The sequence below is a fragment of the Meriones unguiculatus genome, chromosome 2, assembly GCF_030254825.1.
Source record: "Meriones unguiculatus strain TT.TT164.6M chromosome 2, Bangor_MerUng_6.1, whole genome shotgun sequence".
Taxonomy (NCBI): Eukaryota; Metazoa; Chordata; class Mammalia; order Rodentia; family Muridae; genus Meriones; species Meriones unguiculatus.
Genome location: NC_083350.1, coordinates 1,439,731 through 1,467,298, shown reverse-complemented (window position 1 = coordinate 1,467,298; position 27,568 = coordinate 1,439,731). Strand labels below are relative to the sequence as shown.

Here is a 27,568-nt window from a genome sequence, read left to right as displayed (position 1 = left end):
ACTCAAGGTAGTCTCTTAAGTATAACCTTCCTGTAAAAGCAAAAGCAAATTATATACTTCCAAATACGATGTCAGAGAATATATATTACCATTCAAAAAAGAGAGGAAAGGGGACGTAGTGAGGAGATACTGAACCAAATCAAGACTGAAACCTAGCATGGCAGACTCCAATCTGTACCCTATGTCAAAGGGTGTAGATGGCTCTGCCCTTCCAGTTTTGCTGACTGCAACATACTTCTCTTTTGGGCTGGTTCTACACCCAAATTACCATCTCATTGGTGATTCAAGGGAGATGGTTAATTTGGGGCTAGTTTCTTGTCTTCTGTATTGATCTGGCTTCTGGATGTGTTTATTTACTAGGCAGATATCCAGTGGGTCTCTCAGTCCTTCCCAAACATTTCCACCAGATGCAGACCGTGCATTCAAATATATGAGCTTATGGGAACCATTCTCCTTCAAACCGTCACATTTTGCAATTCATTTTTAGACTGGCTTCATCACTATGTTGCCCAGGCTACTCTTAAACTTCTGTGTTTAAGTGATCCTTCTGTTACCTCTCTGAACAGCTGGGGCTACAGATCTGACATGGAGATTAACACAATGAAGTTGACTGTGTCTTTTAGTCTGTGTGTCTATCAATTGTTCTTATTAATTATTCTGAGTTTCTAATGTTATAAAACAAAATTGTCTCTGAAAATAGCTCTATATAAAATATTTCTGTAGAAGCAGGAAATAATAGTAATGGCAGTATATTTATGGGTAACTATACTTTATTATGATAATTATATATAATTCTAAACATGTTAAAGATATTTACCCAGGACAAAATATTGACTTAAATACCTTGTGTTTTTAGGGTTCGCTCACTAGCATTAAAACTTTTAGCTTTTCATCTTACCAGTGAAGAAGGGGCTGATAAGAAGCGCCCATTCATAGATGCTGGAGTTCTCTCCAGAGTTACTAATCTGTTTATTGTGAAGAAACCTATCGATCTTAAATTGGATGACAGAAGAGAACTAGTTATTAAGGTAACTATAACTTTCAGGTTATACTGTGTGGAAATCTGACACATTTATACAACATGTATTTTATGTGATGTTTTTCGTAAAAGGAACTTTTATTTGGTTGTTTTCAGTTGTTGCCTTGGAGGATTACTGCCTCTCTCTGCTAACCTAGGCCTAATTCTGGAAGCTTCTAGCTTCTGTACAATCTACCCTAGGCCTAGAATATTTTTAGCCTCTGAGAATTACACTGACTAAGCTCACTATTCTTGTTCTTTCTGAACCCTGACTGGCTGGTTCAATTCTGCTGTTCTGGCTCAAACTCCTCTCATAGCTAACTTATTCATTCAATCTGGCTTTTCTCTCGGCCTCTGAATTGCTCTGCTTGGCTTTAAACTAACTCAGCAATCTAATCTTCTGGCTCGTTCTCATTCTCTGGCTTGTTCTCTCATTCTACCTCTCTCAATAAAACTCTTCTGGTAAAAACTGCCTCTCCCCTTTCTGCATTACCCATTAAGTAGCTTCCCTTTCTCCTGTTGTGAGAGTTGGGCGTAACCTGTTCTGTCAAATATTCTCTGATTTGGTACCTTTTCTGCCACTCACAGAGTGAGTGTTAGACATCACTCTCAAACATGGGTGCTTCCTTCTACAAACTATCTTTACCTTCATCGTTTAGGATTAAAGGCACGTACCACCACACCTGGACCTAAGCTTTTCTTTACCTGAAACTTGCTCTATTCCAGGCTGGCCTTGTACTCAGATCTACTTGCCTCTTTCTCCTGGGTTAAAGGTATGTTTGTATTCCAGCTGGATCGCAAAGACCTAGAAGAAAGTCTTTGGGTGTGATCTCTTGCCAGAGCAGCCATGTTCTGAGTTAAAATTCTTCTACTTTTTTTTTTTTAAGGCTGTATATGCATAGGAAGGGGATGGGTACTTTGGGGCTAATTTCTTATATTTTGTATTGACTGGGCTTCTGGATGTGGTTATTTATTGGGTAAATATCACCTGAGTGCCTTCCAGGGATTATACCTTCTTTAACTGAGGGCATGTGCTGGAAATGCAAGTTACTCTTGGAGTGTCTGAGATGCACAACAATTGAATACAGTGAGAAGAAATTTTGTGATGAATCTTTATTTATTTTTCTAATTGAAAGAAGAAGCTCTGTATATGTTTGTATACGTGCTTGTGAATCCAATGCCCAGTTGAAGCCAGAAGAGGGCATGGAATCCTCTGGAGCTGGATTTACAGATGGTGTGAGCCACTTGATGTGGATACCTGGGATTGAACTCATATCCATTGGGAAAGTAGCATATGCTCCTAACCCCTAAGTTATTCTCCAGCCGTTTTTATTTTTTCAGTTAATTTCTTAAAATATATTTTTAATTAGATGTGTGTGTGTTTGTGTGCGCGCACATGTGCATGCACAGGGGTGCATCATGGCACACCTGTGGAAGTCAGGTTTTTCCTTCTATCGTCTGTGTTGCTGGAGATGGAGCAGAGGTCATCAGACTTGGCAGCAAGGAGCATTACCTACACCACTGAACTGAGAATTCTGCCTTCTGTCCTCTTCCTCCTTTCATTCCTGTGCCAGTTTTCATTGATGCTTTGATTAGGCCACCAGCATGGGTATTAGCTATCTGGTGTCACACAAAGTAGTTAGTACGATGCTTTTTTCTTTTTCTTTTTTGACAGGATCTTGCTGTGTAGCTTATGGCCTAGTTTTCTAAATGTTGGGGTTTAGTGGGTTTTAAATGTGGGTAACTACATTTAAACTAGATTCTAAAGCTTTTTTGTTTTGTTTTGTTTGTTATGGGCAAACGTAGTGTTAGTTCTGAGCCTAATGTTTTGTGCTTTATGGTGGTCTCCGTCAGAGGGTTTGAGGCTCTTCATAGGGTACTTACAAGATCCAGCTCAGGGAATCAGTGAGTACCAAACTTGTATTAGTTCTTGTTAGCCTTATGTAGAGTTTGGAGAAAGAGAGGAGAGGAAGTCCTAGGATTGTCTTGTGAGACTACAGTAGGTATGTATTCTGGTTTGCTTTTTGTTGCTCTGGAAAAATCATTGTCCAAAACCAATTTAAAGAGGAAAGGGCTTATTTCATTTTACAAGTTAATCCATCATCAAGTGAAGCCAAGTCAGGCATTTAAAGTGGAAACCATGATATAATATAAGATAAACCTACAAAAATCTGTACACCTAAAGAAACTAATCAAGAGGGAGGACTCTGGCTAAAATGCTCAATCCCCATCCAGAAAGGCAAAGAGGATGGACATCAGAAGGAGAAAACAGGGAACAAGTTAGGAGCCTGCCACAGAGGGCTTCTGAAAGGCTCTGTCCTGCAGACTGTCAAAGCACATGCTGAGACTTATGGCCAACCTTTGGGCAGAATGCAGAGAATCTTATGAAAGAAGTGGGAAATAGTAAGAACTGGAGAGGACAGAAGCTCCACAGGGAGAGCAACAGAACCAAAAAAATCTGAGCACAGGGGTCTTTCCTGAAGACTCATACTCCAACCAAGTACCATGAATGGAGATAACCTAGAACCCCTGCACAGATGTAGCCCATGGCAGTTCAGTATCCAAATGGGTTCCATAGTAATGGGAACAGGGACTGTCTCTGACATGAACTGATTGGCCTGCACTTTGATCACCTCCTCCTGAGGGGGGAGCAGCCTTACCAGGCCACAGAGGAAGACTATGCAGTCACTCCTGATGAGACCTAATAGACTAGTATCAGAAGGAAGGAGAAGAAGACCTCCCCTATTAGTGGACTTGGGGAGGGGCATGTGTGGAGAAGGGGGAGGAAGGGAAGGATTGGGAGGGGAGGAGGGAGGGAGCTACAGCTACAAAGTGAATAAAGTGTAATTAATAAAAAATTAAAAAATAAAAAAAATATCCGATAGGCAACAAAACAAAACAAAACAAAAAACATTGCTTCCAGGGCCAAGTTCAGATGCCTTTCTTAGCAGCCCAGGCCCACCTTCTTACGGATGTATCACTCACAATGGTCTGGGCCCTCAAGTATCAATTAGCAATTAAGAAAATGCTCCATAGGCTTTCCTATAGATTAATCTGATGGAGGCACTTCTATTCCTACATGTGTCAAATTGACAGCTGAGATTAGCCATCAGTGGATAGAAGTTAGCAGAGGTTGTGATGAAAAAGTAATGTTGCTTTAGTTCTTTTCATATTACTGTTTTTGCTATCCCAGACTCTGGCTGTGAGGTAAGCAAAACCAGTCTCTGGCTGTTAAAAATGCTGTGCTTGTTTCCAGTGCCAGAGATGGTGAAAGAAGGGAGCTGTGGGGTTTGCAGCTGGTAGTGTACAGGAGCGACAGGAAGTCTTGTGAGTCCTAGCGCTGAGTGGCTTCTTTCAGGATCCTCTGGGTATATAGCACAGAGATCCTAGGAAACCTGCAGGCCTTCTGGGATATTCTCAAGGTGCTAATGGATTGATGGGTTACTATGCATGTTAGCAATGATGTTCATTAAAAAGGGAGCTATTTGAACATCATGACTGTTTCTTTCTGATCCTAAGTTCCCCACTGTACTCATCATTGTTGCAAATTTACATACACGTGTTTATTTTTGTAAGTTGACTGTAAGCTTTTGTTTACATGGCATGAGCTATAAGATTTTATTGGAGAATTGGAAACAGGTGAAAGTGTATACATTTTTGTTTTCAGGTGGAGACTGTTGAAAAGGTGTATGAAATCTTCACCTCAGATGATGTTGATCTCGCTTTGAGAAAGTCAGCTGCAGAGCAACTAGCTGTGATAATGCAAGGTAATCATTTTTAGTTTATTTGTATTTTTTTATTTTGTTGTTTTTTTAGTTTTGTGTTTTGGTTTTGACAGTGATTGCTGTGTAGTAGTATTGTTTGTAGGCCAGGTTCGGCCTCTGACCTATTTTAAATGTCAAAAATGCCTCTATATGTTTAGGGTTGTTAAACAAGACCAAGATTCAAGAATGTGTGACAGAGCTTATGTGTAATATGTATTACTGTGTTCTTCGCAAAAAAGTTTGTTGTCAAGTACATTGTCAGTATTTGTCAGTATTTGAATGCCATTTGGGGCACGATCAGATATATTCTAAAATATTAATAACATTATGAGTATAAAGTTTTATATTTTAAGAAATTATTGGCATGTGATAATTTTGATTTGTACGTTTCTCAGAGAAGTGAATCAAACATTACTTTTGGGTAAGATAAAAAATACATTGTGGGCTAGAGCAATGGCTCAGTGGTTAAGAACACTTAAGCACTTAACACATGTGGCTTATTGTTTAAAAAATGTGTGTGGTTTATTTTTTTATTTTTTATTTTTTTAGTTATTTTTATTATTATTATTATTTTTTTATCAGTTACATTTTATTAACTTAGTATCCCAGCTGTGTCCCGATCCCTCATTCCCTCCCAAACCCTCCCTCCCTCCCTCATCTCCTCCCTCCCTCCCTCATCTCCTCCCTGCCCTTTTCCAAGTCCACTGATTGGGGAGGACCTCCTCCCCATTCATCTGATCCTGTTTTATCAGGTATCTTCAGGACTGGCTGCAAAGCCCTCCTCTGTGGCCTAACAGGACTGCTCCTCCCTTCGGGGGTGGGGAGACCAAAGAGCCAGTCATTGAGTTCCTGTTAGAAATAGTCCTTGTTCCCCTCACTTTGGGAAACCAATTGGTTACTGAGCTACCACAGGCTACATCTGAGCGGAGGTTCTAGGTTATATCCATACATGGTCCTTGGTGAATGTCAGTCTCAGAAAAGACCCTGTGCCCAGATATATTTGGTCCTTGTGGAGCTCCTATCCTTTCCCCATCAGACTAACTCCCCTTCTTTCTTATGATTCCCTGTACTCTGCCAAAGGTTTGGTCATGAGTCCTTGCTTTGAAAACACTGCTAGTTAGAGTCTTTCAGATGCGCTCAGTAGACTCCTGTCATACGTTCAATGCACATCCCATCTGTCTTTCTAAACGAGGATTGATCATCTTACCCCATGTCCGCTCAATTGATTATCTTTTTTAGGTGTATAGATTTCATTATGTTTATCATATCTTATAGGTCTATATAAGTGAGTATATACAGTGCATGTCTTTCTCCTTCTGGGATATTTCACTCAGAATGATCTTTTCTAGATCCCACCATTTGCCTGCAAATTTCATGATTTCCTCCTTTTTGATTGCTGAGTAGTATTCCATTGTATAAAAATACCACAATTTCTGTACCCATTCCTCCGTTGATGGACATCTGGGTTGTTTCCAGGTTCTGGCTATTACAAATAGAGCTGCTATAAACATGGTTGAGCAAGTGTCCCTTTTGTGTACTTGAACATACTTTGGGTATATACCTAGCAGTGGTATAGCTGGGTCTGGAGGAAGCACTATTCCTATTTGTCTTAGAAAGTGCCAGATAGCTTTCCAGAGTGGTTGTACCAGTTTACATTCCCACCAGCAGTGGAGGAGGGTTCCCCTTTCTCCACAACCTCTCCAGCATGTGTTATCGCTTGAGTTTTTCATCTTGGCCATTCTGATGGGTGTAAGGTGATATCTCAGGGTCGTTTTGATTTGCATTTCCCTGATGGCTAATGAGGATGAGCATTTCTTTAAGTGTTTTTCTGCCATTCGATATTCCTCTGTCGAGAATTCTCTGTTTAGCTCTGTTCCCCATTTTTTAATTGGATTACTTGGTTTGCTGCTTTTCAGCTTCTTTAGTTCTCTGTATATACTGGATATTAGTCCTCTGTCAGATAAAGGGTTAGTAAAAATAAACCAGCAAAAAGTACTCCAGCTTGCTTCGTGGGTCCCTTTGCTTGAACAATCTTTTTCCAGCTTTATACCTGAGGTAGTGTCTGTCTTTGATATTAAGGTGTGTTGGTTATATGCTATGGAATGATGGATGTGATTGTTAATGCCTGTTTATTTTGATGTTCGTGGTGGTTTTTTGTGTGTGTGTCCCTTCTTTTGGTTTTGCTGGTGTGAGATTATTTCCTGTGTTTTCTTATGTGTAGTTGACCTCCATGGGTTAGGTTCTAGTGTCTTCTGTATGGTTGGATTTATGGATAAATACTGTGTGAATTTTGTTTTGGAATATCTTGCTTTCTTCATTTATGGTAATTGAAAGTTTTGCTGCGCATAGTAGTCTGGCCATCTGTGATCTTGCAAGTAGAGACTGCAGTACGTTTGCTCAAGCCTTTCTGGCTTTTAGAGTCTAGTGAGAAGTCGGGTGTAATTCCGATAGGTCTGCCTTTATATGTTACTTACCTTTTTCTCCTTGAGGCTTTTAATAATCTTTCTTTGTTCTGTACATTTAGTATTTTGATTATTTTGTTTCAGAAGGATTTTCTTTGTTGGTCCTATCTATTTGGTGTTCTGTAGGCTTCTTGTATGTTCACAGACATCTCTTTCTTTTAGGTTAGGGAAAATTTTGTCTATGATTTCGGCCTTTGATCTGGGAATCGTCTCCTTTTTCTATTCCTGTTATTCTTTGTTTAGATCTTTTCATAGTGTCCCAGATTTCCTCAATGTTTTGTGCCAGAAAACTTTATAGCTTCTGTGTCAGCTCCTGCCTCTAGGTTCTTACCTTGTTTGAATTCTTGTCTTGACTTCAGTGATGGATTGCAATGTGGAAATGTAAGTGAAATAAACACTCCCCCCCCCACCCAACTTGATTTTGTTCTTGGTGGTGTTTTATCACAGCAATAATAACACTAACTAGGACACTGCTCTATGTTTAATGTAACCCTGTTCACAGTGCCCTATTTGTGGTTTCAATAGCAGTAATGCAGACAGAAGAAAACAGGCTCTAAAAATGTGGCAACTGGGCATGATACCTGTAATCACAGGGCTCATAAGACAGTCAGAACGATTTTAAATCTTGTCTGCAACATGCCTGGAAATTGTAATGAGACCCTCCTTGAAATAATGGAAAGAAGAAGCTGTGTGTGATGGTACCCACCTGCCCTTCCAGTTCTTGGGAAGTGAAGGCAGGAGGACCAGGTGTTCAAGGTCATCCTTAGCTCCTAGATTAGTTCAAGGCCAGCCTGGTCTGCTTGTAGACCTGCTCTAGATGAATAAATGAATGAATGAATGAATGAATGAATGAATGAATGGAGAGTTTTGGTTAAAGAAAAGTTAAACAACTGTTTTAGAGTAGTACTTCAATATTACTAACATTTCAAAAGTAGAGTTTGAAAATACTCTATACTGTGGTTACTGGAATTCCACTTTTAAAAGACTAGCATTAATACTAGGTATACTGATAGCTATTAGCTTCATATCAGTATGAAGATACTTGTGGTTTTACTAGTGAGAATAGAGGAGAAAATTTGCTTATAGGTTATTTTCCAGTACTTGTAACTACTCCATAAACTAGCATTTCTGGCTCTACTAATAGCTGTATGTGCATCTGTGTTAGTATGTGTTTCTCTGCATATGAACCCTTAAATTTTTTCTTAAAATTCTATTATTTGAATATATGCTTATTAATTTTTTCAGAAATATATAAACATTACAATTTCCTCTTATATTTTCTATTAATTACTTGATGAAAACCATTTATTAATAGAATGATGTTCATGTTCAACCTATTGTTTACATCCTAGCTTATGGAGAATTCTAACTATTTTGAGCTTATCTTTTCGGAAAAGAGAAGAAATGAAACAATACGGAGAAAAAACTTGCCATGTAGAATTACAATACTTCATTTGCATTACTAAACTCCTAGTTCTATGTAGTATCTGAAGTAGTTTACATGTTTGTTAATTTTATAGTTTTAATGTTTATATTCCATATGCCATCATGGGAATAGATGCCAGATTTGCTTGTAACTTTCATGTTTTTATAGTGTACAGATTCATAAAATATTTTATGTGGTGAGAATTTTGAAATTTTGGTTTCTTTAAAGATCACATAAACATCATAATAGATTTTCATTTGACTCCCAGGTGTGGGATGTGGGGCTTCACGGCAGCTGACTCTGATTTGCCTTGTGCTCTGGCAGGGGCGTGAGTTTGCTGCAGACAGTTTCTGTGATTGTGTGGCCCTCGGAATTGTGGGACTTTTAGAGGGCATATAAATGCTAGAGAGAGGTGGTGAGTTGTTGGTGTTGGTTGATTGTTGTTTGGGTTGCTGTTGGTTGCGGTTTGTGCAAAAGAGAAACAAGAAGAAGAAAAAGAAGAGGAAGAATAATGAGAACAAGAACAAGAAATAATTAGATATCCTGATGGTAAAGAACAAACTTGCCCCAAGGACCTCAAGCCCCTAATCAGCGGGAAGTACTCTAATGATAATGTCACCCTCTTTCTGACCCCTGATTCTACTCAGGGATCATTTTTCTTTCTCTGTGGAAAGGTGGAAGAAAGAACAACCCATAAAGTAGCAAATGTAAGCTACAATTTTGTTTTCTAATTTCAGCCCTAACTTTTTAGTAGTCTGAATTTTGTGTGTATAACTGTCCCATATATTTCAAAATGTTTTTTAAGGCCACGAAACACTTATTTAACTTTTAACACTCTTTTGTCTGTAGATATTAAGATGCATGCAGTGGTGAAAAAGCTACGCCTAATTGAGAAGATAATGTGGTATTTAAATGAATGCGTGGGTCCAGATGGCAAGGTAAGACTAAACGTTGGGCAGTTTACAGAAGACAACTTTTAAAGAGAGGCTGTAGTTGCATGCCTCTCTCCCCTACCCTCTGTGCTGTGTGGTGAGTCCATATCCAGGCAGATGCACTTGCCGGTGTGTGAGGCCCCACGGTGACGCTGGATACCTACCTCTGTCCTACTCCATATTACTTTTTTGGTAGGGTCTTTTCGTTGAATCTGTGATTAACTCACTGTTTTCATTAGACAGGCAAGGAGTCCCAGAGTCCATCTGTTTTCACACAGCAAGTTCTGGTTTACCACACCCAGACTGTACATAGGGGCTAGGGATTATATCCAGGTCCTCTGCTTGCAGAGAGGACCTGTTCTTCCTACCGTGCCATGTCTCTAGCTCAATAAATTGGTTTAATTAGTTTGGAAGTGAATTTAGCTGAATTTGGAGGAATGCTTGGATATTTCTTCTCAAAAGGGATACCTACTTATCCTTTAGTTTTTGAATTTTAAAAGTCTATAAAGGAAACTAGCTTAAAACTTATATGAGTTTTATAGAGATGTGTATTTAGTGTTGCTTTACTTTGAAGTAATTTTTAAATTAAAAGTATGACTATGCATATCATCATTCCTATATGCCTGTCTCGGCATCACATGCATGCCTGGCGTTCATAGCCAGAAGAGGTGGACTAACAGATAGCTGTGAGCTGCCCTGTGGGTGCTGGGAATTGAACCCACATCCTCTGCAAGAGCAGGCAGTGCTTCTTAACCACGGAGGCACCGCTCTAGCCCAGTCTTTAAAGTAATTCTTAATGCCATTTAAAAAACACAATATCAAACATCTTTTCATTTTATTTTCATATAATTTAGTTGTAAAGCCATTAAACTCAGAGGAAGATAATATAGTATATTTTATCTCATTTCTGGTTGGCAGGTCATAGAATGCTTGATTCAGCCATGCCTCATGCTCCTGAGGAAGGTTTTGTATGCTGACCCAGTCATCCGTGTTTCCTTGTCACAGCATTCTTCTCTCTTGACCCTGTTATTAAGAAGTGAGTAAATAAGTGCCTGAAGGACACCACTGTAAGCTTCAAGTGCTCATCCCATGACTGTGGGAAACATTTACTTCCCTCTCTGCTAAGAGACGGAAGTTCCTTACTGACTATTATACTGAGAAGTAATCATGAAAAGCACTTGATGCTTTTGTGGAAATGGCCCTTATGCTGTTGTTACTTAAGGAGGTAGCAGCTGAGAAAAGCTGAGCTCTGATTGCTCTCTGCACCTTCTTGTTAATGTGTGGTTTGGTGCTTATATGGTAACGGTTGTCTTTGAAAAGGTAAGGCCAGCTGCCTTATCTTCCTTCTCTTTAGTATCTGTGTTCTACTTCAGTTTTCACTTGTACATTGTTCGGTATTTGCTTATAAGATTAGACTGGGATTGGCACTGTACACCCAACTGGATCACACTGAATGATTTACTCTGCGTATGTATATAATTAAAAAAAAACATTTTAAAAAAGAAACACATATTTGATTTGGCTTTAGTGATATTGAATAGAAGAGATGGGTTTTGTACTTTGTCCTATCATTTGCTTTTAATACAGACTTGGGTATTTTTTATGTTAGACTTGGTTCAGCAGAACATGGAAAGAGTGTGTATTATGCAAAAGGATATTTTACATTGGCTTTCATGACAGTGGCCAGGTGGTGGCTATCTGCACTGCACAGAGGCTTCGAACCTGGGAGCTACTCAGTCCTGGTCTGGTGGGAAGGCCTGGAGGAAGCCTCGAGAAGGTTTAAGATTGTGGTTCTGGTGTCATGACATTTGGCAGCAGCAGCAGGATGGACATACCCAGGGCAAGAACCGAAGGCAGGCAAGCAGAGAGCATGAGTGCCTTAGACCCTCTACATCTGGGCTGCCACCTGAGATCCAGGCTGTGTGAGCTGGCTCTGTCCAGCTCCTGTTAGGTTCACAGTCAAGCCTGACCACCACAGAGTTCTACAAATGTCGTATTTCCTACAATCTTTACCTTGCTGCCTTTAATTATTCTAAAGAGGGATTTTGGTTAAATATCTCATTATTTTGTGACCTTTTTGGCATTGGTGAGATCAATGAGATTTACATTAGAATATATAGCATTATAAAAATAATTTTATTTTAGCATTTTCCCTTCAATGATAATCTGCTTACAAAGTGGGTTGGACATAGTTATTTAAGAAACATTTGTAAAAGTTCAAACCAGGTAAAAGGACTCATTTTTAAGTCAAAGTTTTAAGTGGAGTGTGAAATTGTTTTTATGATTTTTATAAAGAAATAGCAAGTATAGATTTCTGATTTTATCTCTCTTTTAAAAACATTTATTCATTCATTTGTTACTTTCCTTTTAAAGTTTACTTTTTGAGACAGGGTATCGCTGTGTAGCTCTTTCTGGTTAGAACTTGCTGTATTGACCAAGTTGGTCTTGAACTTGAAGTGGTCAGCCTGTCTCTGCCTTCTGCGTGCTGAGATTGCAAGTGTGTCCTACTGCATCTAGCTTCCAGTTTCTCTATTCGTGTTAATCATTATCTTATTGGCCTCATTTAATTTCATTTAGTCTCCCATTTACCCATTTTCATTGAAATTTTTCAGTTTATTCATTCATACATTCATTCATGAGTACCTAGCAGATACTAACTCTTCTGCATGTGTGGGATGGTGTTTGGAATTAAGCTTAGGTCATGTGTGTGTGCTAGACAAGAGCTGTGCCAGAAAGTGACACCCCAGCTTGCGAATGCACTTTCATGGCAACATAAGCTGTATTCTTTTGTCATTTTTAGCAATTGTTCTCTCTCGTACATATGCAGATAAATTTCCATTTTTTAACCAGATACTCTGCCTGGAAATTTATTCCTCTGTAAACGTTTATGAAGCACATGCTATGTTCTGGGTACAGTGGGAGGCCCTTTTGTTAGGGTTATGAGCATGGCATACGGACTGTCAAAAGGCAAAGACTTTAACAAATAATTATAAATATAGATAGTAATACCTGAATTGGGATTCCTGGTACCAGAGGAAGTACTGAATGTATTAGTATTGGGGAAGTATTAGCTAATACTTCTAGAAAACACAGTATCTAAGCTAGCATTTCAGATTTTGGAGTTCAGATAGGCATGACTGACGTCCTGATAGAGGAAGAAGGTATGTTTCATATGTTAGCTCATTAGCAGCACTGGAATTTGAAGGAGTATAGATGAAGGGGAAATGGTAGGATGACATAAGGAGGGCAGTTAATGAAAGATCTCGTCGATCTCATAAACTGTAGTAAAGAGCAGAGAGGAGCTATTTGAGGTGGTTAAATTTAGAGATTAGATTATTCTGTCCCAGCATGGAGAATTGATTGGCAGGCTTTAATGATTAAATAATCTTGCAAAGCTGTTTTTGAAATGTAAAATTGCTATGACAATCTTTTATTTTCATTTTTTATATTGATTACATTTTGTTCACTTTGCGTCCCAGTTGTAGCCCCCTTCCTCATTCTCTCCCAATCCAACCCTCCCTCCCTCATCTCCTCCCATGCACCTCTCCAAGTCCACTGATAGGGTTGGTTCTCCTCCCCTTCCATCTGACCCTAGACTATCAGATCTCTTAAGTACTGGCTGCATTGTCTTCCTCTGTGGCCTGGCAAAGCTGCTCCCCCTTCAGGGAAAGGTGATCAAAGAGCCAGCTACTGAGTTCATGTCAGAGACAGTCCCTGTTCCCATTACTAGGGAACCTACTTGGAGATTGGGCTGCCATGGGGTACATCTTTGCAGGGGTTCTAGGTTATCTCCATGCATGGTCCTTGGTTGAAGTATCAGTCTCAGAAAAGACTCCTGGGTGCAGATTTCTTGGTTCTGTTGCTCTCTTAGTGGAGCTCCTGTCCCCTCCAGATCTTTCTATCTCCCCCTTCTTTCATAAGATTCCCTGCACTCTGCCCAAAATTTAGCTATGAGCCTCAGCATCTGCCTTGATACCCTGCTGGGTAGTGTATTTCAGTGGCCCTCTGTGGTAGGTTCCTGTTCTGTTCTGTTTTTTCCCTCTTCCGATGTCTGTCCCATTTGCCTTTCTGAGTGAGGATTGATCATCTTACCCAGGGTCTTTGTTGCTTAGCTTCTTTATGTATACAGATTTTAGTATGTTTATCCTATTTTATATGACTAATATCCACTTATAAGTGAGTATATACTATGTGTTTTTCTGCTCCTGGGATACCTCAGTCAGGATGATCTTTTCTAGTTCCTACCATTTACCTGCAAATTTCATGATTGTCTTGTTTTTAATTGCTGAGTAGTATTCCATTGTATAAATGTACCACAATTTCTGTATCCATTTCTCCATTGAGGTACATTTTCTCAAAGAACCAGCTCTTGGTTTCATTGATTCTTTGAATTATTTTATTTGTTTCTAATTTCTTGATTTCAGCCCTGAGTTTGATTATTTCCAGCCGTCTATTCCTCTTCGGTGTGTCTGCTTCTTTTTTTTTTCTAGGGCTCTTAAGTGAGCCATTAAGTTGCTTGCATGAGATGTTTCGAATTTCTTTTTGAAGGCACTTAATGCTATGAACTTTCCTCTTAGCACTGCTTTCATTGTGTCCCATAAGTTTGGATATGTTGTGCCTTCATTTTCATTGAATTCTAGGAAGTCTTTAATTTCTTTCTTTATTTCTTCTCTGAGCCAGCTGTCATTTAGAAGCAAGTTGTTCAGTTTCCATGTGTGTGTAGGCCTTTTGCTATGATAATCTTACACTGTATTTCACAGATAGAAACTAATGTTGTAGAGGGAGGAAACCGAGGTCTTAAAGATCTGTGGGAACTTGGGCATAGTCATAGCTAGATATGTGGTAGAGGCAGTACAAGAGCTGCAATTTCTTTATCAATGATGACTGAGTTACATATCCCAGCTGCAGAATTCCAGATAGTATGGAACTATACAAAATAAAATTGGGTAGGTTTTCATCATCTCTCTTTTTAAAAAAATATCTCCAAAGAATAATGTTGTATTGTTGTTTCATTGTTCCCATTTGCCATATTACTGGGTATTTGTTTCAGATTTTTATTGTCAGAAAGTCATTTGTGTATCATCTTGTGCATGTACCATCACTAGAACTCTGCTACCCTCACTATGTAATATGGTTAAGTTCTTCTCCAATGAAAAAAGAGCTGATTTTTCTCCACAACTCTGCCATCACTGGGTGTGTCTCATTTAAAAAAAATTTGTAGGTAAAAATAATAGTTCAAATAAATTGTAGAGTAATGGGTATGGGAAAACGGGCTGTTGTGGGAAGAGCTAATGAAAATAAAGTGTGTGTGAAGTTTTGCTACCTGAGTGGAAATTAAAATGAGGGATATAGTATAACTCATGTGATAGAAGAGAACTGGTTTGGGGTGGGGTGGGAATGAAAGGCTTAAGCAGATATCAGGCAGGGGACGTGGGAGAACGAGTGGATGGGGTAGAGAAGTGACCGCTAAGAATGCACAGAGAGCCCTTAGGAGGCCTCACGAGTTTGTAATTACTTAAAAATATAGCAACAAAGAAGCTTGTATTATATTTAAAAACTGTAATAAGCTTAAATATTTTATGGAAATGCAATTTAAGGTAAGGATCTAAATCTGTTTTAACCCCATACTGTAGCCAGTTGTATTTCTGAAAAGTTTTAGTATTTAAGTACTCTAAACCATCTGTCTCTGCTGAGGGAAAGTGTCTGTTTAACGTTAGTTCATTTTTATGATTTTTATTTCTTTACTTTTTAGGTTGTATTTTTATTCATGCTAGTTACATATTTATCTAGTCTTATATTTAGGAAAAATGTATTTTAAAAATAGATTTCTTGTTTTTGCTTCTATAAATTTGAAGATATTGTATTGTTGCTATTCCTGTATGATGGTACAACTACTATTCCAGTTTGTTTAGGATTTCTTAGTTTCCAAACAGTGAAACACTGTATCACTGGGAATGTTACAGAAGCAGATGGTGCTGTTTTATGTTAAAGGACTGGAAAAGTGTGTGGTGAAGCTAGTGCTATTAACCTGCCGACTCAGAGGATGTGGTTCCCCACATCTCGTAACAGAGAAAAGGCACAATAACATGGCTTAAACACAGCCTTTTAGCAGTGAGGCTGAGTTTTAGGACCATGTTTGTTGTTAAGGTGTAAAAGTATAAAGGATCTCTGGTGAGAAAATTTGAGATGGGACTATGGAACTTCACCAAGCATCCCCTGAAGCTGGACAGTGCTCAAGCAGCTTGTCTGCATGGGTGGTTCTTGGATCGGAGTAGCAGCATTTTCTGGGGACGTGCTAGAGATGCATATTACCTATCTGTGTAGATGGAAGACATACAAAACAATCTTTCCTGGTAACTCTCACACAGTTGATACCTTGAGAGACAGTGTTTTACCCATGTGGGATTTTCTGGGTTAGTGATGTATTTCTCTCTTTCTAGTTAAGACATTTTAAAGCTAAATTTATTCTTTTTAGAGGTGAAATTTTTTTATGACATATCCCTTTCATTCTTCAGTTTCCTTGATATTTCATGAAGATGGTACCGTGGTGACTGAAGTCGGGGCTTTATTTTGTCTTCTGTTATTTGATGAAGTATCAAGAATGGATACATGGTGAGATATAAGTATTTTTATTTGTTTTTACTCTTAGTTATCTAAGGTCTGATACACTCCTACAGCGGTGCATTGAGTTCTTTTGACTTAAAGGCATTTCATGCTATGCACATGTGTTTTGCTCTTTGGTTTGAGTATTTAAAAACACATGGGTTCAAAAGTCACCGGAGTTACATTTTAGAGCATAACTAAGTATAAAATTAAAAAAAAATTAGAATTATTTTTGTCTTGAATGTGTTTTTAGTAGTCTTCAGCTTTATGTGCTTTACAAAATTATTATTTCAAAGTAGAAAATATTATTTCAAGTAGAAAATATTTAGAATGTTAGTCTTTGACTAACAAGACCTTAGGAGTCATCAGGGGGAGGGAGCCACAGAGTCCACTTGCTAGTATATCCATATTATATGAGACCTTATTATATGAAACTACAAACCAAAACACAGTTTACTCTCACTTCAGGTGGTAGCAAACACTGACTGTACGGAATGTTAGACTTAGTTAAAATCACTAATACACTGTCCAAGAAGGCAGTGTGGGCTGTACCACACAGCAGCTTGGCCTACTCAGTTTTCTATTTATTTATTTATTGCCTTTACTTTATAGGTCTGTTAATCCTTCTGATAAACCTTCTTTGTCATCAGTCTTCAGTTTGCCTCTTTCAGTCTCTAGAAGGTAAATAATTTGTCTTATTTTCATGACTAAGGGGAAGTTGCTGTCTGTAATTTGCTACAGTTTTCATTTAGCATTTCAGTCACTTGTTTGGCAGTAATTTCATATTTTTCTCATTGTCCTTCTTTGGAGGGTCCATAAGTACAGCTCCCTCTCATCAGCTTTTCATTTCAATCTCCTGAAGGTTTATGGGAAAGCTGAGAGAACTATAGAATGTGTGTTCCCTGCAGCCTTGCGTCTGCACTCCCAACATTGTCAGTTGTTCATGTGCTGTCTCTTTCTCCATGCATAATCTCTATTATCAACCATTTGAAATAAGCTTTAAAATAATTTTTCACTTTTTCAAAATGCAGGGTACAATCAAGATCATGTGTTGAATTTGATTTTATGTCTATCTAGAACTTGAAAATACATGTCATTTTTTAATGTATAATATACAGAACATTATACATAACCCTTTCATTTTTTTTCTCAGTAAACAAATTCATGGAAATGCTATGCAGATACAGATAATGGCTATTACTTCTAGGTCAGAAACTCCTTTCATATTTCTTGGTTACTTTTTACTTGGTTACTCCAAATGTGATTCTGTTCTGATTTCTATCACTATAGCTTATTTTTTGCTGGTTTTTGAAGATTATCAACATAGCAGCTTTATTCATAATAGCCAGAATCTGGAAACAACCTAGATGTCCCTCAACAGAGGTACATTTACACAATGGAATACTATTCAGCTATAGTTCTTTCTTACATTTGCTTTATTTTATTCAATGTGGAAGGATTTTTCTATGATATTTCATAAAGTAATATTTAATAATTTTCTTTACTTAACCATAATAACTCTGAGTTTAATATTTTCATATTTCTCCTGCTTGAGGCTTGAATTTACTTACATGTTTAGCATGGGCTTGCTTTTTTGGTAGTACTTATTTAAAACTTCTTTTTAATTCATGTCAGATAAGTTTGAAGACTTCAGCAAAGACATTCCAGAATGGGGTAGTACTGAGGATCAGAGTTTCAGAGTGTTCCTTAGCAGTGGTATGGGCAGCTCTATAGGCTGGCACTAAAGGGAAAGACAGGTATTTGGCTGGTTAGTGTGGAAACATCCTGTCCAAGATTAGAGCAGTTTCTGAAGTCTGATTTAGATTTAGCTCTGCATCATGCTGTGATTTTTCTTGAACACCTTAATCACTATTACTTTTAAAGTTCTTTTCTGATAACCTCACCCTCTAGCACCCTTCCCCTGCTGTAAATATCATTTTGTATTAGTCAGCTTCATAGTTATTTTAATAAAATAGTTGATAGGATTCCCGTAGAAGCTACCGGTTCGGGAAGTACAGTACAGTACTGGGTCGGCTCTGCTTCGCACTGCTAGTGAGCATGTCACACTATCGCAGATCGTTCAATAGTGCAGATTTTCTTACCACGTGAGCCAGAGAGCTATGAAACAGAGAACTGGAGTCTCACAGTCCTCTTTGAGGAATTAACCTCTGCTGACTAAGGAACTCCATTGCATCCCTTCTCCTGAAGCTTCTTCCCCCTGAGCCTCTCTTCTGAAGGCTTCTCCTCTGGGCCCCTCTTCCTAAAGGTTCCACCACCAGCTATAATAGACCCATGAGGACCTTTGAGACATTTAACTTTTGAAGTGTGGCCAGTTGTAAGAGCATAGTCCTTAAGGAGTTTAAACCCGTAAGCTGGTATTTTTACCCATCTTCTATTCCATGGCAAACCTTGGTCATCAGTTTTTCTATCCCTAGTCTCATTTGGATACCAAAGTTCTGATCTACTGCTTTTTGTTTGCCTTACTAGCTCTGAACCCAAAATCATTGTAGAAAGTTAAGTTTTGGAGAATCTGGGAAGTTCACACTTACAATTTTTATAGGGAATTATTCTGATTGAAATTGTTCTTCATTCCTAGCAGTTAATAGAAATGCTTTGGACAATTTTTATAGAACAATCTCACCACTCCTTTCTCGATTGTTATCAGGCCTACTCTGTTAGTATGTATGGGTATTTATTATTATCCTTGATGCTGATCATGGTTACTTAAATAGAGGTAGTGATGCTGGTTTTCAGTGTAAGCCTTTCCCTCTGAAATGGATGCCTTTAGGCCTGTGACTGTCCTGTATTAATTTTTTTATTCCAGCAATTTTGCATCCATTGATACTTTCTGTACAATTATTTCTTTAGGCTTGTTTCCTTTTCATTTATTAAATACCACCCCTCTCCTTGCTTATCCTCTCTACTTAGAGTCTGATTGTGGTGCTTTCATTGTTTGTTTGTTGGAGTCCTCACTGGCCTTAAGCTCATGATCCTCTTGACTCACCCTCCTGGGTGCTGAGATAAAAGAGCCATATGCCACCCTACCCGGCTTGGACCATTCTTATCTTAAGACAAAGAATATCCATTATCTTTATTCTTTGATGCTCCTTTGTCTTTTTGACATGGCCTCATAGATAGATTGTCAAAGCATACACTCCTGTAGACCACAGTAGCTACTGGTCTAAGAAACCCCTTTTTTTAAGTCTTAAAAAAAAAAATCTGTGTGTGTGTGTGTTCACACGTGGCATGCAGCATGCACACACATGTGAGAATACAGGTGCCCAAGGATGCCAGTAGAAGGTCTCAGATTCCTTGAAGCTGCAGTTTCAGGCTTTTGTGACCTGTTTGATGTGGGTGTTAGCAACCCAGCCTGGTTTTCTGCAAGAGCAGCAAGTGCTTTTAACCACTGAGCCAGCTCTCCATGTCTGGCTTGGTAGTTTTTAGTGGAAAATTGCTATTAAAATGTTTAAATTGCTATTAATATTAAAAGCTATTAAAACTAGCTTTACTTACTAGATCATACAATCTGATTTAGATATGAAATTATAGTGGTGTCTCTCTGTCACTGGAATGTAGAAAGTGAAAAAGAAAGCATGTGGCTCTTACAAACTAAATGATACTTATTTTTATGCTGTCACTCATTAATATGTAAATTAGATTTTTGTGGGTTTAGGGTTTTCAGAAACTGTCAGAAAGTTTTTGTTTTTTTTGCTACTGAGCCCAGGTTTTCTTAATCCTGGACAAGAATTTAATCACATGAACTATTATAGTTTCAGCCTGTTGAAATATGTTGCATTATTAGAATTATACTTAACATTTGTAGCATGGTAGGTGTGAAATACTATAAACACTGTAAAAATCAACTTGGGTTCATTTAAGAGACACTGTATTGAATTTCTTCCTGTATCTGGAAATCCTTATGGAATCTTGCATTTGTCGATTATTGGGTCTTTAAAGGAAAACAGTGTGTGGAGCTTAGCCACTTAGTAACTTTGATCGCAGACAATTCTGTAGGTTCCTTGAGAGTCTCATTTTGTCCACCTGTACAGTGGATGCCAGAGCAGCACCCCACGTAAATGGAGAAATGATGGTTTCAGACGGTCAGAAAGTCAGCATTCATGTTTTAGCCGAGGAAATTTAATGCTTAACTTCCTGTAGTCATGTTCCTGACTTCGAGGAGCATAGGCTATCTCTGCAACAATCCTAATATAAAGAATGTGGCCATTCACAGGAAAAAGTATTGAATTGTTTTGGAATGTGAAGGAGAATAATTAAAATATGTAAAATGTGATAAATTTCACATTGTTAAGTAGAGTTACAAAACTAGCCCTCATTTCTGGTTCATTATTTGAGTCCTGTTTAAGAATTTAAAGTTTGTAAATATTAAATTCACTTTCTTTAGGTATCATCTACCAGTTCATGTGACTGGCCACCATGCTGTGAGTCCTTACTCAATAGTTTTGCCATTATCTGCTGAATGTTTGGCCCTGAAGCCTGTGTCAGATATGCTGAGAATAGCTTGGAACCTAGCCTGGTATCATGGGAGTGATAATCTTTTGAAACAAATGGCCTGTGAAGCTAAACCTCAAGAGTAAGTAGTTATATCAAGATGAAAATTATTACCAATATGTTACATGGAATTAATTAGGCTTTACTTCTTTAGGTTAAAGGATTTTTACTTGATACTATCAACTGATTCTAATGTAAGATTATATTTTCACTTTGTTTTAGGTCTGTACTTATTAAAACTTAGTAAAGCCATTTAAACTGGAAAGCATTGGATTTTATGCTGTCTCACAAACTAGATAGTGTTTATTCAGCTAATAGTTGTAAATTACTTGGAAAGGTTGTGTGGCATAAGGCTACAGCTCAATAATTGTACCTGAGAGTGTTCTTACTTCTAGATGTCTTAATTGTCTCATGTGAGTAATACTTTATTAGTGTTTTGTTGATAAGAAAGAAAAGTCAGCCTGTGGTAGCTCAGTAACCAATTGGTTTCCCAAAGTGAGGGGAACAAGGACTATTTCTAACAGGAACTCAATGACTGGCTCTTTGGTCTCCCCACCCCCGAAGGGAGGAGCAGTCCTGTTAGGCCACAGAGGAGGGCTTTGCAGCCAGTCCTGAAGATACCTGATAAAAGAGGATCAGATGAATGGGGAGGAGGTCCCCCCTATCAGTGGACTTGGAAAGGGGCACAGTGGAGATGAGGGAGGGAGGGAGGGAGGGACTGGGAGGGAATGAGGGATCAGGACACGGCTGGGATACAGAGTTAATAAAATGTAACTGATAAAAAAATTAAAAAAAAGAAAAAAAATAATAAAAAAAAGAAAAATTAAGCAGAAGAACAAACCATTTTTGGCCATGTTGAGATTTTTCAAGAAATAATGTGACTGTGGATTATTATGAATGATTTCTCCAGACGCCTCCTATTCCCACTTATTGCTATAGTATGACAAATTGCACAAAATAAACCACTTATTTCAAATATTATTTGTCTTTGAAAAGAAAAGAACAATTTCATAACATTCATGAAGATGTTATTAATGTTCTGTTTTCGGCTTTATATTTTGTAAAATAAATTAAATTTAGTTATTTATTTAAAAAAAAAAAGAAAAGTCAGTATCCACAGTTAGAATGTTACCGTAAAACTATGACATTAAGGTATTTATTTGTTAGTATTTTTTTAAGTTTAAGTTAATCTTTATTGAACAAATAAAGAAAAAAACATTTCTTTTTCTTAATTTATTTTTTTTCAAGACAGGGTTTCTCTGTGTAGCCTTGGCTGTCCTGGAATCACTGTGTAGACCATGTAGGCCTCAAACTCACATAGATCTGCCTGCTTCTGCTTCCCAGAGTGCTGGGATTACAGGTGTGTGCCACTGTGCCTGGCTGACATTACAAGTTTTGAGAGAGGCTTATTATAGAAATAAATGTGGGCTTCTGTTTTTTTTTTTTTTTTTTTTTTTTTTTTTTTTTTTATGCTTAGATTTTTAAGTACACTACAGCTGTCCACAGAAGATATCCTTACACTGAAGACCACTTACACGGCTAGCGGCCTGCAGGATTGCCTCCACTCCATTGCTCAGGCTGGAGGCCACAGGGATGTGAGGGCTGCCATTACCAGGATGAGTTTTTATCTTCTGAATGACAGACTGTCCTTGAAGGATGACCTCGGTCTGTGTGGGGCTACCTTAAAGTCCTTGGCTTGGCACACCACGCTGAACAGGTCAGTGTGAACTTATGGCTGCAAGTTTGAAAGATCCGAGTTGAATTATGTTGAGAATCATCTTCAAATCTTTGAAGAGAAGAGTATGTATGCATACAGTTGCAGTCATGAAAGAAAAACTTCAGGATAGCCTATTTGTCATAAATAATAACAAAAGGAAAACTTGACCTTGGCAATCTGAAGGAATTTTTCTATAATCAGGATGTTGGGCAAAGGGACAACGGCCTCCAGTTAGAAAAGAGTATCTCTGAGCAACAGAAATAAAGAAATTACACACGGACTTACAGGATATAGGAGCCAATAAAAAATGAGGCTACAGGATGATATTTTCCGATTCTGTTGAATATCATGGAAAATCTGTTGGATTTCTTGAAAATTTTATGACTCTGACATTTTATTTTGTTAGAATCATTTCTTCATTCTCGCTTTAAAAATAATTTTCTAATCTGCATTCCTTTAAAACAATATTTGATGTCTTCTTAACTTTAAATGCCATTTTGCAAAGTGGAGATTTTAAATGAAAAGGTATCATGTAGCAGTCATCAGAGTAGAGCAAGAGATATCACAACTATGTGTTGGACTGCTTGCATTGGCATTTATGTTTTAATACTTAGTAGCCATGTGATCATGAACAAACTACCCAATCTTTGTCCGAACTTTCTTGTTTTAAAAATAGAGGTAGCTAGTTTTTAGAAACTAGTTTTTAAAGGCAAAAGGCCAGTGTGTAGTAGATACAATTCTTGTTATTATTACTACATCAACATTTTGATAATGCTCTTTTGGGTGTTTTTAAATAAGCCATTTCCAGTGCTGTTGAATCTCATCTCTCTTCCTGACTGTCTGTTTAAAAATGAGTTTTCAAGCTTTCTCCCCCCCCCCCAAATTTCCTTGTTAACGACCTTATCTCTCTTACACCAGTGTTGGTTTAAGAATCTCAGAAAGTTGCTTTGGCTTCTATAATTCTGAACTTAAGTGATTCTTCATAAGCCTCCTTTAGCCTGTTGTGAAATCTAGTAACTTCTTTGCAATAGTTTCTCTCTGTCTCTCTTCCTCCCTCCCTCCCCCTCCTCCTTTCCTCCCTTCTATCCTTCCTTCCTTCTTCCCTCTCTTCCTCCCTGTTAACTTTGCCACCATGATTTCTGATTTTCCTAATTGGTCAGACTTATATTTGAAATCGAAATTTTGATTTCTGAAGCTTGACAACTGCCTGCTTGAAAATAAGGGAATGTTTTGGTACTTTTCTTGAGGTTACTATTTTTATTTTTGACAGTACTGGGTGAGCTTAGAGCTCTATACATGGGAGGCAAGTATTTTACTGCAAAGTGCAGTCGACTTCATATTTTCTTTTAGTAACTTATTTGTCACTTCCTTTTTTTTTTTTTTTTTAATTCACTCATCAACTTCGTCACGGGCTTTCTCCACAATGGCTGAGGTCATGAGAGGCAAATGCCATGTTTCTTTCACCTGTGTATCTCATAGCATCTAGAATCTGATCATAGAAAATAGTGTACTTTTGTTGACTGTACATACTTGATGAACAGTGATGTGTGCTGTGCATTTTGAAGAGCTAGAAATGATTAATATCTTTTTTTTAAATATAGGTTTTTACAAGTACTTCCTGCTTGCACTGAAGATGAGAAACTGCTAATAGATATCATACATTTTTTGAATAAGTTAATAAAGGAGCAAAGAAAAAAAACATCAATAGAACTTTTAAACTGGATTCTAGAGTTACTTCTTAGGCATGTAAGTATATTAAAAAAATTGGAGTTTTTGGTTGGGGAAGGAATTTACTTGGAAAAATCACATATATTGGAAAGGATAATGCTTACATATCATATTCTAAATAAAATAATTCTTACCATGTAGTGAATGCTCCTTGCGGTGTGGCCTTCCTGATATGATTGACATTGTTTATTTAATGGACATTCCATAGAATAAGTGGGGTCTTGAATCTTGGTGTTTAATTGATCTGGTTCTATTTGTGAGCTTTTTGCTACATTTTTAACTTTTTAATTGTTAATGGATTTTTAAAATTTTTCTATGTATTTTTAGAATTTCATACATGCATTTTATCATATTTTCCCTTCTCATTATCTCTCTTAGGTTTTCCACACATCTTTACCCTCCCAATTTCATATTTTTCTGTCTCTGAAAAAGCACAAAACACCAAAAAAACCACACTCTTGTTTGTGTTATCCACTATTCTGAGCATGGAATGCCTTGGACTATGGGTAATACAGCTGGTGTCTTTCTGATGCAAAAACGTTCTTTCCCTTCTTTCCAGCAGCAAACAACTGCAGATAGTTTCTGGATAGGGGTGAGACCTTGTGCCTACTTCCCACTGCTGGGATGTTGACTATCTTGAACTTGTACAGGTCTTGTGCATGCTGTCACAGTCTTTTTGGGCTCACATATACATCATCCCTGTTGTCTAGGAAACATTGTTTTTGTGAAGTCTTCTACCACTTCTGGCTTTTACAACTTCCTGTCTTCTCTTCTGCATAGATCCCTGCTCACTTGAGGGGAGGGGTATGATATAACATCACATTTAGAGCTGTGTGCTCCAGAGTCTTTTACTTCTATGCATTGTCCAGTTGTGGCTCTCAGTGTTCATTACCATCTACTGTAACAAGCTTCTTTGATGAGAGCTGTATGGATGTACTGGTCTCTGGCTATAACAATATGCCATTAGAAATCATTTTATTGCTTTCATAGAGCACATGATCAATCTAGTGTCATGTATGGATTCCATTTCATAAAACAGGCCTTTAATCCAGTTTTTTTAAGTTGTTGGTTACTCCCATAATACTGTGCCACTATTGTACCAGTGGGTATATCTTACAGGCAGGTAGCTATTGTAACTTGGAGGATTCATAGCTGGCTGAGATTATTACTTTTCTTATAGCACCTTCCAGAACTTTGAATACTAGACAGAAGGGGTGAAGCTTCTAGTTGAGCTGACCAGCTCTGTTTCTCCATGTTCTATGACATAAGTATTTGATGTCTTCAGCAGTAGTGTTGTTTTGTGGAAAGTAAAAAGGAATGTCAGAGGTAGGTAATTGACATAGTCAGTTTGCTATCTTTGTGAAGAAACACCGTGACTACATTACGCTTACAGAGAAAAGCCTTAATCGGGCTTCCTTACGGTTTCAGAGGGTTAGTCTATTGTCGTATGGTGGGGAGCATACTGCATTCAAGCAGACATCATGGTGCTGGAGGTAGTTGAGGGTTCTACATCTAGATCCTCAAGCAGGAAGACAAGAGAGTGACTGGGCTTGGCTTAGGTTTTTGATACTTCAGAGCCCATCCTCAGTGACACACTTTCTACAACAAGGCCACATCTACTCCAACAAGGCCATACCTCCTAATTCTTCTCAAGTCGTGCCTCTCTCTGATGACTAAGCATTCAAATCAATGAGTCTTTGGGGGTCATTCTTATTCAAACCACCACTGTAATGAAGCCTGAAGGAAAGCTACAGATGGAAAGAACTGGCTGAGCGGCACCCAGTCTGTGCTGTGGGGTTACTAGAGGGTCTGTCTGTCCAGACTTTACTAGTCTTACATTTAGCGGAATGTCTCTGAGATGCCTGCTAAGAGCACTAAAGGCTAGCTTGACAAGTAGTGCCCACGGGTTTGTTCATCTACATGTTTATTTCTACAGACTTGGTAAAGATAAATCTTTTCAAGACTGAGAGTAAATGTACAGGAATTAGAAAGGGTCTGCCCTGTTATTGAAGATGGTAGACCTTATAAGGTCTTGACATATTTGCAAGTTTACAAGAATACCAAGTTCTGTATTTTCAAAACTGGGAAATTCTAATTGACAGGAATGTTTGTATACAACTTAAGTTTTTATTATCTTCTTTAATGTAAACTAGTGAAAACAGACTGTTTTACTCATAATAAAATGCCAGCATCTATCATAATACTGTCCATGGACATTTATTAATTCAAAAATCACATATAACTTTCATTTCATAATTTGCTTACCAATAATAAAATTGCCACTATAAAGTATGTTCAAGAATACATGTGCAAATATATTTATAAACTAATTGTCTACAGTTGTTCTGTGCTATGTGGAAATGTTGTGAGTGTGTGTGTATATATTTGTGAGGCTCTTTTTTGTTGGTGTTGTTCTGTAAATAACTTATGCTTAGTGAGGTGGAGATGTTTATAAACTTGAGGATTTCTTTTCATTTTCTATGAATTGTTTCTTGATTTCCTGCTGGTTCTATTCCACAATTGCCTGCCTCCCTTCCTCCCTCCCTTCCTCCCTCCCTCCCTTCCTTCCTTCCTTCCTTCCTTTTACTCATTCATAGAGGAACTCATTATAAATTAGGGAGATTAGTCTTTTATGTGTGATATGAATTACAAATACTTTTGTTATGGTTTGTCATTTATTGTTTGACTGATACAAATGCTTATCTGACCAAAGAACACTAAGCAAAAGGCAAGTCCATTAATTTTCAGGGGGTAGACTAGGAACTTTCCTCCTTTGAAATTTTTGTCTTGGGCTTATTGCCACTTTATTATAAGGAACATATTGTTGGGAATCTATTACCTTACTCCTCTGTATTTTAATGTAATGCTATTTTGTTAATATAGAATTAGCTAATAACAGCTGATTCAGATTGTTATCATAATGATTTTTTAAATGTTAACTTATAAAAGCAGAGCTGTACTTTTTCTTTGTTTTGGAAGGCTACTCAGAACTACGTTATTTTTGTTGTTGACTTTCCCATAACATGCCCTGGTGCCATAGCTTGCTGAAAGCATTGCACAACCTTCCATCACAGACTGCTGATGGGTGTCAAGTTAGGTGCACAAGATGAGTGTGGCACACAAGGAAAATGAGCCATCACTGTACAAATGTTTTTTGTGGTTTTTTTTTTTTTTTTCATTTTTTGAGGTCAGACAAAATGAAGGCTCAAGTAGTTTAAAATGACGAATGCTAATATGAAAAGACAAAAGCTTGGGGTGTGAAAGAGTCCTACCTGGGGACATTAGCAGAGCCATCATCCCAGTTTCCTCTTGTGTTTGTCTCGTGTTGTAGAAATCCAGTTACAGCTCACTGGATCTGAATGTTAGCAAGTGCATTGAATATACAAAGGGAGAAATTCTCAGCACCTAC

General features: G+C 37.9%; 1 protein-coding gene across 1 annotated transcript in view; it reads left to right on the top strand.

Annotated features, from left to right (window-relative positions):
- The window catches only part of Rttn (rotatin), a 165,977-nt gene that overhangs the window by 48,158 nt on the left and 90,251 nt on the right, over positions 1–27,568 (top strand). Inside the window, exons 18-26 of the mRNA XM_060376958.1 lie at positions 857–1,028; positions 4,686–4,785; positions 9,520–9,608; positions 10,521–10,638; positions 16,118–16,214; positions 16,818–16,886; positions 20,608–20,796; positions 22,192–22,431; positions 24,033–24,177. Coding sequence (XP_060232941.1) covers positions 857–1,028; positions 4,686–4,785; positions 9,520–9,608; positions 10,521–10,638; positions 16,118–16,214; positions 16,818–16,886; positions 20,608–20,796; positions 22,192–22,431; positions 24,033–24,177 — 1,219 coding nt within the window. The remainder of the gene's footprint in view (positions 1–856; positions 1,029–4,685; positions 4,786–9,519; positions 9,609–10,520; positions 10,639–16,117; positions 16,215–16,817; positions 16,887–20,607; positions 20,797–22,191; positions 22,432–24,032; positions 24,178–27,568) is intronic.